General features: G+C 42.7%; 2 protein-coding genes across 3 annotated transcripts; both read right to left on the bottom strand.

Annotated features, from left to right (window-relative positions):
* Window positions 1–199: 199 nt before the first annotated feature.
* LOC104731712 (protein MALE DISCOVERER 2) lies at window positions 200–4,309 on the bottom strand. The gene is made up of 13 exons (XM_010451184.3): window positions 3,914–4,309; window positions 3,346–3,720; window positions 3,134–3,266; window positions 2,960–3,031; window positions 2,733–2,876; window positions 2,504–2,647; window positions 2,325–2,419; window positions 1,826–2,236; window positions 1,551–1,741; window positions 1,319–1,451; window positions 1,085–1,239; window positions 795–986; window positions 200–691 (listed from the first exon to the last, which is right to left on the bottom strand). Exons 2-13 carry the CDS (start codon window positions 3,428–3,430, stop codon window positions 434–436), a joined length of 2,013 nt encoding a protein of 670 aa, XP_010449486.2. The 5' UTR covers window positions 3,431–3,720; window positions 3,914–4,309; the 3' UTR covers window positions 200–433.
* Window positions 4,310–4,946: 637 nt separating this feature from the next.
* LOC104731713 (uncharacterized) lies at window positions 4,947–7,419 on the bottom strand. 2 transcript variants are annotated; one of them, XM_010451186.3, is made up of 3 exons: window positions 6,929–7,419; window positions 5,373–6,804; window positions 4,947–5,234 (listed from the first exon to the last, which is right to left on the bottom strand). In XM_010451186.3, exons 2-3 carry the CDS (start codon window positions 6,801–6,803, stop codon window positions 5,193–5,195), a joined length of 1,473 nt encoding a protein of 490 aa, XP_010449488.1. In that variant the 5' UTR covers window position 6,804; window positions 6,929–7,419; the 3' UTR covers window positions 4,947–5,192. The 2 variants fall into 2 exon arrangements, with proteins under 2 accessions (XP_010449488.1, XP_010449489.1); XM_010451187.3 differs by lacking the exon at window positions 6,929–7,419 and having other exon boundaries at window positions 5,373–6,922.
* Between the last annotated feature and the right edge of the window lie 8,254 nt (window positions 7,420–15,673).

Here is a 15,673-nt window from a genome sequence, read left to right on the forward strand (position 1 = left end):
AGAAAATTCTGCCAAGCTTGCTTTCCGGAGTCCCAGTTAAAATGGACTTAAGACTTTCAGTCTCAGCGCGTCATACAATTTTTACAGCAGCAATAGAATGTAAGCATGAATATATATACGATGAAGTTGCAAGTATTATACACCAAGGACTACAAAAATAAGCGAAACCTAATAAATAGAAATCATAATTACACACATATTTCATCAGAAAAATAATACGTCCAATCCGTGACATATACTTGCATTATACAAATGCACATATCGAAACTCGTATATATCAAATTCATCGAGAAGGACACACTAATCAAAACAAACTGAACGTTGAAAGATCAAGAAACCAAAAGCTCATATAAGAAAGAAAAAAAATGTTACAGTGTAAACAGAGAGAGAGAGAAGAGAGATCATTAAATGAATAGGAGAAACCTCTGACTGGTCAAGTTGCTTCAGAGGACAAGATCTCGAGCTCTGCCCACCAAAGAGGAGAGGATCTAGGGGTAGCTTTCTCAGGAGTTATGTTAATAACTTGTTTAAGTTGTTCCGTTACATCTTTCATTGAAGGTCGATGTCCCGGCTCTGTTTTCAGGCATTCTCGTATCACATCGCATATCACTTCAAGCTCTTCTTCTTTAAATGTCTTTAACGATGGATCTATCATTTCTCCTGAGTCGTCGTTTCCAAGGTACTTTGATGCCTGAAACATGGACCGGACCGTTTAGTATATGGATAAAGTTCTATGCATGTTTTGTTGTTTCGGTTAGAGTGGTGTTATTAATAATGCTTATATATATATATACCCATTGCTCGATAGATCCGTATTCGTCTGAGAAAGAGAGCTTTCCGGAGATTATTTCGAGCATTAAGACTCCGAAGCTATGGACGTTAGCCTCTGGCTCTGGAGGTAGTAGCAATGACGTTTGCTCCAAGTCACCACTCACTTGTTTCTTCGGATTTAATCTTGCCTCTAAGTTGAAAGGAATCTCCGAGACCTACAAATTCGATTAACTTAATCTTTTTAGCATCTTAAAGACAACAATGCAGCTTAATAAAACACCTTTAAAAGTTTTTAAGAGATTTTAGAGCAAACCTTGGCTGCATAGTCATCAGTTAGGTAGATTTCTGATGAGTTGAAGTCCGAATGTGCCATGGGAGGGTTCATCTCGTGCATATGTTGCAAACAATAAGCTGTTCCCATTATTATTCTCATCCGTGCGCCCCAATCAAGATGCTCCATCTCCTTATCTGTTATGCGAAAAATTGTTATTAATTGAGAGAGTGAAAGCATAAGAGAACATCATGAGACCGAGACCGATGTTTTTACCGTGCAAATGCTCGAAAAGGGTTCCATTTGGAGCATATTCAAAGACCATCATCCTATTAAAAGGATCATCTTCTTCACAATATCCAATCAGATTCACAAAGTTCTTATGGTTGATCCGGGACAGTTTATCAATCTACAAAAAAAAAAGACATACACCAAACTCCAGTTCAAAAGACTATATTATGGTAAGACCTTCTAAGTTGATTTTTTTTTTCTTTCTTTCGTAATTAACCTTTCTACGGTATGCCATTTCCATGGCTCTTGTCCATTCTTTAGACTCAGCAATCGCGGTTGAAGCCACCGCTATCTCAACACCACTTGACAAAGTTCCTTTATACACAGTGTAACCGTCAAATGTCTCTATAATATTGCTGAAATCCTCACACGCTGTTTCTAGTTCAGACCGATTGAGCTTTGGTACCCCTAGAAATTTTTGTTCATGTCCTCAGTTTCAATGTTAAAAGAAACAGGGTAAAAATGGAAACACTAAAGTAAAAAAGATTTTACCGGTAACAAAAGCTTTCTGTAACTGTCCACTAAGACCAGTTTTCCAAGGACCTATGCTCTTCACAGCTCTTTTCCGGCAGAAGAATATACCCGCTACTATAATCAGTAAACCGACGAAAGAAGCAACCGCAATAACCACATACATCCACACATGTTTTGACTGTTTATTAGCTTGTGGCTGATCCTTAGAGGAATCAGGACTAGTGTCCTCATCAGGAGAAGGAGGGAGTAAAGGCGGTCTTCTCTTCTTTGCATTAGTTACTGCAGGGAAAGACCCGCTGCTTCGAGGGGAAGCTTCGGTTATAATCCCGGGAGAAGGACTAGGAGCGGAAGGAGCAGGCTCAGCTGCCAAATTACTTGTCTCCTCGAGTAACTCACGTCGTTTGAGGATATCAGTTTCCTCCAAAAAACCTGCAAGAATCATATATTGAAGTTTTCAATTACTAATCTTTAGTTTCTACGCTAAACATTGATGAAATCAGAATTGTTTGTGGCTTACTTGGGAATGCTTTCAAGAAACGTCTGGAAGTTGCTTTGATATGGAATACAAGAGCTTCTATCTTTTTTACTCGAATGAAACGGTTTCTTGAAACACTGTCAAGAGAGAGATGAACTGTTAAGATGAATAACCAAAAAGATACTCTCCTGTTAGATGAATTAATATTAGACAGAGCTTACCAATGTCCAAGTCTTCTGTTTGCACATCCGAGAACAGCCAAAGGAGATAACTTTGGACTCTTGTTTAACCGGACTTCATACGCCGATTGAAGTCTCAGGATCTTTATTCTCACATCACCCGATAATTTGTTACCAGAAAGCAACCTATAAGGTCATAGCAACAAAAGATAAGGTATACTTTTTTCAATACATTTTTGTTAAGCACTGAACAATAGAAATGTTAACTCACAAGTGTTTTAGCGATAAGTCATTGGTTAGCTCAGGTGGAATCTGTCCGCTCAAATCGTTATCTCTCAAATCTAAGACTTGCAAGTTTTCGAAACTCCCATACTCCGTTGGAATTCCACCGGAGAAATGATTCCTAGAGAGTATTCTGTAAAAACAAGAAAGCGGATTAGTCCCGCTTAAGCTAATCATCAAAGATTCAAAGAGAAGCTATGGAGAAGAGATCCTTACAGAGATTTTAAGTTACTCAATTGGCTAAGCTCAGGAGCTAACGTTCCTTCCAAAGAACATCTGCTAAGATCCCTATTTATAAAAAAAAAAAACACAACACGCTTATAATCAGAACATAGAGACAACTAATGATCTCATCTGCAAAGTCTTAGTCTAAAAAACAGAGGAACTTACAGAATCTGCACTTTACCGTCAACGCAAGTCACCCCTGACCAAAAGCAGAGATCATTACCAGAAACATTCCAATTTGCAAGAGTTCCATGAGGATCCGAGTTCACTCTTTCCCGGAATTTCAACAATGCGGATCCTATCAATTCATCACAAATTAAGAACCAAAACCCTAAAACAAAAAAAAGCATGAGAAGTAAAAAAGAAGATAGTCTAACCTTGGGAATCGAGGGACAAAGAGAGAGGAGCTTGAAGGCTAATGATCAAGAAGAGGAAGCAAGGGAAGTGGTATCCACAACCCATTATACGGTTTGTTTTTGTTTTTACAACAAACACTATACTAAAGACTTTTTCCTAAATTACACAAATCAAAATCCCAAAAAACCCAAACCCAAAAAAAAAAAAAGAAGAAGATATGTTCTATATAGTAATTACAATGTACAACAGGATGATGCAGAAGAAAATTCACGAATATCAGGGTCGACCTTCATCATTTTTTCTCCTCCTTAGGTTTGAAAATTTGATTTCACAAAACCCTTTTCATCACTGTGTTTATTATATCTCTGGGATCTATAACAAGCTCGTTGCGATACCTGAGGAAAAATGCAACAAAAACCCAAAAATTTAAACGAAAATGATAAAGAATCATTACAAAAGGAATACCTTTTCGAAGAAGCAATGTATTTTTATCCAAAACACAAATACAGAGAAATCATCATAAGAAAGAACATTGCAAATTACGTAAAGGAACCATTTGTATGATTGGAAAAAAGAAAAAAAACTTACTATAAAAAAAGGGCTTCCTTGTAATGCGAGCAAACGTATTATTATGTTTCTGGCAAACAAGAAACAAGCGAGCGGGTAGGGCAAGCAAGATAATGTTGTGTGATTTAGGGAAATCAAAATATCCTCAGAAATCGATGTTAACTATATTCAAAAACAAAAAATAAAAAAAAAAATCGATTTCTTGTGTGTTTGTTTGCAGGAAGATGATGATGATCTCAGAGTTTTGTCTCTTCGACCATCTTTGGTCTCTCCAGGGCCAAAGGGGGTGGTAGCCTTCTCTCTCTCCTCCTCCCTCTTCCCTTTTCTTCCCTTCTCTCTCTTTTGCAACAATTTGTTGTCTTTTTTAATTGCTTCGAAATTTTTTCCAATTTCACAACCCCTAATTCCTTGTAATTTACTTTCTTTTTTTGTTTTTTTTTTTTTATTTTTAATAATCATACGTGCTTAATTATACTGCACTAGGACACGTCACCTTGCTGCATAATTAATTTAAACACAAAAATAAAACGATTATGTATTTTAAATTTGGTTAGTATCCAAATCTCTTCTCATTCTTTATTTTATCAAGAATCCAATTCAAAAACACTTATGGAACGTGCCTGCCTCTTATATATGCCATTACTACTAGTAGGACCGATGATAAAATAGTGAATCTTTCTGACCGTTGGATATCGTTAATCTTACGGTTATGTATGTATGATCACACCCACACAGTTTTTGGGGAATTAATGTGCATGAACATCATCATCATTAAACTACATGCCTCCCATTACTTCTTAAATATATTGTCTTCCGTCATGATCAAAATGTCAAAACAATTGCAGCTGATGATATTAAGAAAATACAAAAGTCAATCAAAGCTTATACTATTATATTTATGCATCCTTAGTCTTATTAGACAAAGATAGCTCTCTAGTTCCAATTTAGTGATTTTGATTGTTTAAAGAAAAAGAAAAAAACATTGGATTGAGTATCTGCCGCCATGGTTATGTTGTATAATTATGCCGGTCTAAACCGGATAAGTCAAAACCGGTTCGCATCAAACATCAATAACATAAATTGATCCTTCAATTACAAAACATGCGGTCGGAAAAACGAAACCACAGTTATATAACACACACTGACACACACACACACACACACAAAAAGAATTGAAACCCCAAGAATCAATCTCTGGTTCATTACATTGTGTTGCCTACAAGAAAAAGAAGAGGCAAACCTTAAAACTATTTATTAATTTAATTGTAACGTAAAAAAGAACAAGTAATTGTGTCTTGTTTTATGTATTTTGCTGGCGAGACGATGGATGAACAATCAGCTCCTGCATATAAATTTCACAAAAGAAAAGATAAATACATTGAACAATAATACACCAAAAATAGAAAAAATAATCTAAAAGTTATATTTGGATTATTAAAGAACCAAAAGATGTTCAAAGAGTATTATTATTTAGTAGTACCTGAGAATAACGAGCGTGATCGTTGTGAACGTACGATGTTTTAACGATCGTTTCCCATTTCGTAGATTCAAGAACTTCTTGATCTAGTTTCTTGTTACCAACTTGACTTAAAACGACTCCGTATGGTCTAGGGTTCACCGGCGGAAGGAGAGTTCGTCGGAGCCAAGACCGAGACGGAGTTTCCGGTAATGGCGGAGGAGAAATCTCCGGCGTATAGTCCGGCGATGATTTGAGAAGATTCCCTGACCTGTTGTTGATCCTTCTTCTGTTTACTTCCTCCACAAGAAACCTCGAGTCAGGAATCGTCGTACGTTGGTTTCTCGAAGGAGTTGAGACCGAGTTTCTAAACGTTCGGATTTCACCAGAGTTTGAATAATTAGGATGAATCTCTCTTCTTGTTCTTGTCGGATACAGTTCTTGGGACTTGCTTATTCCTCTGTTTAGCCTTTTGAAGCTCTCTGTTGGTTTCTCCGGTGTACCAAGAAAACCGGAATCAGAACAAGAGGTTCGGTACGGAGATATAAAACCGGAGAGACGCCTAGTTGACCAGTTTGGTAAACCAGTTTGTTCACCCGACGAGTGTTTCATAGACCGGTTTGATGACACTGAATCCAAAGGAACCGGGTTTAGAAACTTGAATGAGTTCTTAGCACAAAGCCTTGGCAAGAATCCGCAAGCTTTCTTGGTAACATTTGGGCAGATCTTGTGATCATCATCACCGTAATCATCATCATCATCATCATCGTCATCATCATCTTCATCATCATCATCATCATCGATGTTTAAATCATCATAAAGGCTCTGAACAATGGCGAAATGTTCATGTTCTGAGACTAATTGACTTCTTTGGCGAATCACAAGAGCTTCTTTGGTCTGAGTGATTTGCTTCTGCTCTGAGGAGTTATATGAAGATTGATGTTTCTGATGTATCTGACAAGCCATTGCTTTAGCAGCTGGTAAGAATCTGGACATCATTAGATCTAGACTTTCTCTAGATTTCTTCTCATCATCACCGTCAGATTTCTCACCATTCTTCTCGATTTCGCTTACTCCACTTGTGCTGCAGTTAACAGAGAAGCTTCCATTTGAAGGAACCGTATCCAAATCTTCATCTTCATCTTCGTCGTCTTCTTCATCTTCATCGGTTTCTAGTAAACCTGATTCTTGAATCAACGTAGCCATGTCATCTTTTGGTTTTCCAGGGCTTTGTTCCCACACAAAAGGAACTGAAGCTGATTCGGTTAGATGATAAAAGCTCTGGTCTGGTAATACAAAAACCGGCGTTTCTTGTTTTGTACTCGGACATGATCTAAGCACTGGTCTTGTAATCTTCGTCTTCGTGTTCCCTAATTCACTCGAACGTTCTATAAAAGATGGTATCCGTCTTATAGATGGTAATGGAGCATACAAATTCAATTTCCTCCCCTCCATTCTTGAAAAGAAAAAGATGAGAATAAGAATTAAAGAACTAAAAGAAAAGATCAAAGAAATATGAAAACGAACATGAGGAAAAAAAAAAAGATCAGTATATGATCACACAGAAGCTTTTAAAATACCTCTCCACTTGGTTCAATCAAGAATCAGCTTCTGCTGTGTGTTTGAGATTGTAGTTGTTCTTATTAACTTAAAAGAATAGGAAAAAAATAATAATAGAGAGATAATATATAATGTATAATATTAGCGAATGTCTAGGGCCGAGATTGAAGGCTTGAGTTTAGGGGAAATAGCAGATGAATCTATAAGAAGTGTGTGTGAGAGACTAAAGAATTGTCAATAAAAGAGACTTTTGCTTTGATCTTATGTTTTCATTTTGTATAATTGAGACTCATAACAAATCATATCCCCACAAAGATTTGATTGAAATGTAATGATGAGATCAACTACTTTTGTTTTCTTGTTGGAATTTTTATGTGTGCTGTGCGGATAGAAAACGATGTCGTTACATATTAGCAGACGAATACAAGAAGATCATAGACAAAAAAAAGAAAGAATTGGTATCAAGGTGATTAGGTGAATTAATCAATAGGCCAAAACGTGAGGAGTAGTTGTGGTTCAAGTTTCCAACTATTCTTCTAAAAGTAATGAAAAAAAAAAAAAAAGTAGGGAAAAGACAGTTATGTGAGCCAAATAAGCACTAGTGAAGTGGACCGACTTTGGTAAATGTAACACATGTTCTGTCCTGTCCTTTTCCGAGCCACACATGCTGCACTAATTCTTCCATTTTCCCGAATGCACTAATTAATTTGTTTAAACTTTTACAAGTCTTTGAAAAAAAGTCGCGGCATCGCCTCGACGGATGATTGATAGGACTTAATTTTAGATTAATTAATTATTTTAAGTTTACACACAACATGAAAACCTTTTAACCACAAAGAAAAGAAAGTTGCACACAACATTCCAAATAAACTAATTAAGAATTGAAAAGCAAAAAAAATTGACTTATAATTGCTGAATAACCAACCGGCATTGGTGGCTAAAAAACAAAAAGACCAACCGGCACTGGAAAACACTCTTTCAAAGTCTTACTTAATGTTTACGCCTTCTAAATAACACCAAAATAAAGATTTAACTGTTCGATACTATACTACATGGAGTAGTTTAGTAATCGTTTCGAGAAAGGAAAAAAGGGAGTAGTTTAACATTACTAAGCCACTTCTTTCCAATCTCTAATACTCAAAAGCTTTGGGTTTATCAGTTCAAAAATAAAATGTATAGAAATAGAATTGTTTAGAAATAATTATAAGGCCTATTAAAATTTTGACTTTTTGTGTAGCATGAAATGTGGTGTGGACTGTGGACCAACCCTTGAATTCTATAATATTAACTTTTGTTTTTTAAATAAATATTAATATTTATTGAAACAACCCTTCCCGTTTTTTTTTTTTTTATACCTTAATTTACTAGTGGTCCCATACCCACTAACATCCTAACATCAAACAATAACAGCGGATAACCAAATAAAATAATTCCAATAATAACCAACATAATAATCCAATAACATCATAATCCAAACAAAGAAATAACCAAAAGCTAACATCCTACAATGTTCCTTTGACTTAATCTAGCAACCTAACAACAGCTAGACCACAATCAATCAAGTCTCTAGAACATCCTCCTCCTCATAGCCCTTGATTCCACGATCACACTTTGCCTTTACCTGCACATCACAAACAACAATTGAGATGCGTAAGTATTATCATAAATACTTAGTGAGGCCGTCCTCCCATCTACTGGGTTATACACACAAGCATATGAGACTCCCAAGTCAACAAACAACAACAACACAATCAACATATCAAACCAGGAAAATAAGACTCGGCAGGTACTAGTGTCGACCGATGCTCAATCGGTGTCGACCGATGCTACAGGAACTGGTGTCGACCGATGCCGGAATGGTGACGATCGATGCTACTCGAGACGGTGCCGATCGATGCTCCACAAAAGTGGTATCGATCGACGCCTCTTCTGCAGTCACGATCTGCGCGAAACTCAGCGACGAACTCCGATCTCAATCAACCCAGATTCAACTCCAAACACGTCTAATCATCTCGGAATTCACTAGAAATCACAAATACAATGTACCCAAGCAAGCAAACACCACAAATAACAAGGAATCACACAAAACAAGGGAGATCTCATGCTTAGATCATTCATGGTCAAGCACTCACCTCTTTCCAGGAAGATTCTGAACAGTAGGAACGAAATCCTCACTCCTAGCAAGCTTCTAGCACCTTCCCAGCCTCCAATCTCTCAAGAACAGCCAAGAAATCTCACAATCTCACTCACAATCTCAAGAACACTTCTTTTCTCTCTGTTTTTGACAAAAGCGGCCAAGAGAGGAGAAAAACTCGAGCTCCCCTCTTAAAAACCCGAATTAGGGTTTTCCCTAAACCAACTCCCCAAACCGGACAATTAAAATTGAACCGACCAAACCGGCCACAACTGGTGTCGATCGATGCCTCACTAGAAGGTGTCGATCGACACCCTTACCAAAATACCAAAAATTGGTTTGCGGGTGTTACAATTCTCCCCCACCAATATGGATTCGTCCCCGAATCCCGCAATACCGTCCATCTGCCAAGGACCTCCGTGCCACCGTCATCACAGCCCGCACGTCCCCAGACCGGAATAAACACCATCAGTCAAGGTTTCCCGTGCCACTGTCGCAACAGCCCGCACACCTCCGACTGACCCTCGAGGTCTCCCTCTAGCCAATATACTCGCATCATAACACTATCTGCTCACAACTCAGTGCTTCCCCCGTCCGTGGTCGCAACCAACGAATCATGCCGGCTCGCTATCAGGCCAACCGCCTTAAGCTACGGCATCCAGGAAGTCACCCACACACACTCCCCCCGCTCTCGGGTCGCAACCCTCGAGACATACCGGCTCACTGCCGAGCCTCGGCTCACAGCTACGGTATCCAGGGAGCCTCACATATCCCGCTCTTGGGTCGTCACCCTCAAGCGCGCTCTCGGATCGTCATCCGAAGCAACATACCACTCCCACTCTCTGGCCACAAAATCCATCGAGCTATCGGTATCACGTGAGTTGGGCCCACACGGCCTAGAGCAAAAACAAACACTGATGCCAACGAGTATCTCCCGGCTAGATCTATCTCACTTTTCCACAAAACATTCCCATTTTAGAAACTTCCTATTTATGGAAACCTTCCTTTTGTGGAAACTTTCTATTTATGGTAACTTTCCAAAAATAGAAACCCGAGCTATTTCTCTTTTTTTTCCCATGACAACAACAGTCAAACATAAAGAAAAATACTCATCTTATTAATCTCAAAATGTCATAATCGTTACAAACTCAACGAAAATACATCAGGAAACAAAAATACAACAACTGGAGCCATCAACCCGCATCCCGAGCACCACCTCATCTTGATACTTAGTCGCACAACCAACCACCCCTAAGCGACCAAATATCAAGAGAGATGGGCTGGAATACTCCGTACCCGCTCCAGCCACGGACTACAGCTCGGACCCGGCTAGACAAGCTCAAGCAGTCTGCTTCTCAAACCACTTCTTAAACCTTGCCTTCATCCTCGCCTCGGGCTCCCAAGTCTGCTCCTCTACTCCGTCACAGTCCCACAGGACTCTCATCAAAGGAATCTTCTTCTTCCGAAGTTCCTTGACTCTCCTCTCGAGCACCCTCACTGGTCTCGCCTCCAAAGTCATGTTAGGCTGAAGATCCTCAGGAATCTTAGCCAACAACTGATCACCCTCATGAAGACACTTCCTCAGCATCGACACATGAAATACCTTGTGGAACGCACGCATAACCTCAGGCAACTCCAGCCTATATGCCACTGGTCCCACCCGCTCAACCACTCTGAACGGACCCATGTACCTCGGACTCAACTTAGTCTCTGTCAAAGACCTGTTCGGACCCCGCAACATGGCCATCTTGAGGTACACTCTATCACCAACCTGAAACTCAAGATCCTTTCTCCTCTTATCAGCATAGCTCTTCTGCCGATCCTGAGCCTCCTTCATGTTCAGCCTCAAAACCCGAATCTTCTCCGAGGTCTCCTGAACAAAATCTGCACCAAATATGCTCCTCTCCCCCACCTGAGTCCAACATAAAGGTGTACGACACGGCCTCCCATACAGGGCCTCATAAGGAGCCATCCCAATACTAGCCTGGTAGCTGTTGTTATAAGCAAACTCCACCAAACTCAAGTGATCTGCCCAATGACCACCCCAATCCAGCACACACATCCTCAATAAATCCTCCAAAATCTGGATCGTCCTCTCTGACTGACCGTCCGTCTGAGGATGGTAGGCTGTACTCATATGCACTTTCGTGCCCATCTCTGCCTGAAACGCCCTCCAGAACACCGAAGTGAACTTGGAATCTCTATCAGACACAATACTAGCAGGTACACCATGCAATCTGACTATCTCCCTCACATACTTCTTGGCCAAAACCGCTGCTCCATCAGTTTTCTTGATGGCCAGAAAATGTGCAGACTTAGTCAAACGGTCCACAATGACCCAAATAGCATCAAACGTCCTTGACACAGGTAAACCTACCACGAAGTCCATCGTGATCAAATCCCACTTCCACTCTGGAATGGGTAAACTCTATAACAAACCACCAGGAACCTGATGCTCCGCCTTCACCAGCTGGCAAGTATCACACTTCGCCACCCAGTCTGCCACGTCCTTCTTCATCCCGACCCAGTGATAATACCGCTTGAGATCACGGTACATCTTGGTCGCCCCTGGATGAATAGAGAACTTGCTCGAATGAGCCTCTCTCAGTATCTCCTGCCTCAAATCCTCACCCTTGGGCACACAGATCCGACCATGCACAAGGATAGTACCATTAGCAGAAACCTGATACTCTGCACCCGCAGCCTTAGAGGCATTCACCAGCCCCTCATCACTCTCCTGAGCTAACCTCACTCTGCTCAACAAATCTGCTCTATCAACTGCCTCCAAACCCAAAGGTTCTTGTGAGATAGCACACAAACTCAATGCACTAATCTCACCTACCAACACCTCCATATCCTGCTCCTGAGCCGAAGCCACCCGCTTCCGACTCAAGGCATCTGCAACCAGATTAGCTTTACCAGGATGGTAAGCTATGTCCAAATCATAATCCGCTACTAACTCCATCCAACGCCTCTGCCTCAAATTCAGCTCAGGCTGAGTAAAAATATACTTCAGACTCTTGTGATCTGTAAATACCTGTACCTTCCCACCATACAGATAGGATCTCCAAATCTTAAGAGCAAAGATCACTGCTGCCATCTCCAAATCATGAGTAGGGTAATTAGCTTCATGCTTCCGCAACTGCCGCGAAGCATAAGCTATAACCTTCCCCTGCTGCATAAGTACACAACCCAACCCCACTCTAGAAGCATCTGTATACACAACATAAGGCTCGTCCTGCTCAGGCAATGCTAACACCGGCGTGGTAGTCAACATCTGCTTGAGACTTGCAAAACTTGCCTCACACTCTGGTGACCACACAAACGGGACATCCTTCCCTGTAAGCTTAGTCATCGGCTGAGCCATACTCGCAAAACCCCGAACAAACCTCCTGTAGTAACCTGCTAACCCCAGGAAACTCCGAATCTCAGTGGCACTCTGCGGCCTCGGCCACTCCCTGATGGACTGAATCTTCTCTGGATCCACTGAAACTCCCTCAGCTGAAACAATATGACCCAAGAACCCCATCTCACGCTGCCAGAAACTGCACTTACTCAGCTTAGCAAACAGCTTCTGCTCCCGCAGCTTCTCCAACACTGCTCTCAGATGTACTGCATGCTCCTCAGGACTCTTAGAATATACCAGGATGTCGTCGATGAAAATGATGACTGACACGTCCAGAAACTCCTGGAACACGCTGTTCATCAATCTCATAAACGCAGCTGGCGCGTTTGTCAACCCAAACGGCATCACCACAAACTCATAGTGCCCATATCTCGTCCTGAAGGCTGTCTTCCTCACATCTGCCTCATGAATAGGGATCTGATGATAACCTGAAGCCAAGTCGATCTTGGAGAACCAAGTAGCACCTCTCAACTGATCCAACAACTCATCAATCCTCGGGAGAGGGTACTTGTTCTTCACAGTAACTCGGTTCAAACCCCGGTAGTCAATACACAACCGAAAACTCCCATCCTTCTTCTTAACAAACAACACCGGAGCTCCCCACGGTGAACAACTAGGACGGATAAAACCCTTGCCCAACAAATCCTCCAGCTGCTTCTTCAGCTCTGCCATCTCTGCTGGAGCCATCCTGTAAGGAGCCTTGGATAACGGCATCGTCCCCGGTTCCAGCTCAATGGTAAAAGGATCCGACCGAGATGGTGGTAATCCCTGCAATGACTGGAACACATCCTCAAAGTCCTCCACAACCGGAATACCGCTAACCGTAGACTTCCCCACTGACTCTGGCATAGATATAGTAACCAGATAAGCCTCACGGCCCTTCTCGATCATCTTCCCTGCCTGAACGGCTGAGATCACGAGACTCCCCGAAGTCGGTCTAATACCCTGAAAAACCAACTTCCCTCCTGGACGCTCAAACTCCACTCTACCCCGATAGCAATCCAAATGCACCTTATACCGATGCAACCAATCCATACCAAGAATGACGTCATACAACTCCACTGGACTGATAAGCAAATCCGCTGGCCACGACTCTCCTGCGATCTGAATATCAACTCCTCCAGCTCGTCCAATAACCCTCAGAAACTTGCCTCCAGCAACTCTGACAACTCCTGAACGCTCTCCAGAATCCCCTCTGATCCCCGCACTCACGGCACACTCCGGAGTAATGAAGCTATGAGAAGCTCCAGAATCAAACATAACATGGGACTTAAACCCGCCCACCAACAAGGTCCCTACACAAATCTCATGTGTTGAGAACCTAACACTTGACCACAAGCAAAAACAAATATAATCTGAACTATTGAATTGACTAAGTTCGAATCTCAGAAGTTATACCTGTGATCGCTCCTGCACTAGTGCCACCGGGCTCCTGGGTCGAGTACACCTGAGTCGTCGGCTCAATCCAACCCACCGGCTGCACACCCTGCTGCACCCCTGGCTGAGCTCCAGCCTGCAACACTGCTACTGCCCTCTGCTGCAACTTGGGACAACGAGGCTTGATATGCCCCGTCTCTCTGCAGTAGTAACACACTCGAGTATCGGTCCGCGGCTCCGTCACCGCCCGCTGCTCTGTCACTGCCCGCTGCTCACCTCTCTGTGGACAGCTAGTCACCTTGTGGTCCCTACTACCACACCCAAAGCATCTCGCACCCCCGTGCCTCGACCTCTGCATAGCACCAAACTTCCGCTTCTGCCCTTGCGCAGGCTTGCCGCCCTTGCTAGGAACAGAAGACGGCTGAGACTGCTGAGACTGCTGTGGCTGCACTGAAGAACCGACCACAACCACCTGTGACCCCAAATCATCCTCTATCCCAGCTGCAACCTCAACCAACTCCGCTCTCATAGCATAACTCCTCACTCTACACCGAGTCCTCAAATCATCCCGCAGAGCCAACAAAAACCTCCGCACCTGAGCCGCCTCTGGCTCCCATGCCCTGCCTGCATACCCTACAAGCCGACTGAACTCTGCATCCAGCTCCCGCACTGTACGGTTCCCCTGAGTCAGACCCAAGAACCGTGCCTCCATACGATCAAGTGCCTCCTGAGGAAAATACTTGGAGTTAAACTCCCCCACAAAATCTCCCCAAGACATACCCCTCTGCACCCTCCGTGCTGTCACCGACCTCCACCACACACGAGCATCTCCTGACAAGTAAAACACTGCCAGATCCACCCTGTACCGGTCGGGACACCTAAGCGAAAGGAAAATATCCTCCATCCGCTCTCTCCACTCATCCGCTCTCTCCACTCATCCGCTACACTCGGATCGGTACTTCCTGAGAAATACCCTGCTCCCACATGCCGCAGCTGCTCCATCATCCGAACATACTGAGCATCCACTACCTCGGCCCCCGGCTGCACACCTGCCTGCAAACCCGCTGCAGGCTGCACCACTGGAACCTGTCCACCACCCACTGGCGGCACTACTGGATCCTGCCCACCAACCACTGGCGGCACAACTGCTGGAAGTCGCTGCAAAGCCTGAGCTACCTGAGCTAGCAAGTCCATCAAGACATCCTCCCTGCCTGGAGCACCTCCCGCTGCAACCCCCACACCCGGGGCAACACCGTGACCGACACCAGGCCCATCCGCCCTGCCGTCACCCAAACCAGCCTGGTCTCCAGACACACTAGGATGAACCTGTGACTCCGCCACCTCCTCACTGGCCATGCTCTGGGTCACACTCACACTGGCCTCAGGAACCTGACCTCGTCCCCGACCACGACCACGACCACGCCCACGACCACGACCGCGACCAACAGCATCCTCACCCCTAACCATCTGTATCATCCAAGAACAGAAGGCTAAGCAAACAATAATTCTAATACACAAGAAACACAACTCACCGTGGAATCACACACTCGGCTCGAAGAGGATGTTCTAGGACTTCATGCCACACACAATTGCCAATCACACAATCAATTATAGCATGTAATCCTAAACATCAACAGCAGAAGCACAATGAACCCTGGACCTAGAACCGTAAGGGCTCTGATACCAAATTGAAACAACCCTTCCCGTTTTTTTTTTTTTATACCTTAATTTACTAGTGGTCCCATACCCACTAACATCCTAACATCAAACAATAACAGCGGATAACCAAATAAAATAATTCCAATAATAACCAACATAATAATCCAATAACATCATAATCCAAACAAA

The sequence above is a fragment of the Camelina sativa genome, chromosome 12 (assembly GCF_030686135.1).
Source record: "Camelina sativa cultivar CO46 ecotype springtype chromosome 12, ASM3068613v1".
Taxonomy (NCBI): domain Eukaryota; kingdom Viridiplantae; phylum Streptophyta; class Magnoliopsida; order Brassicales; family Brassicaceae; genus Camelina; species Camelina sativa.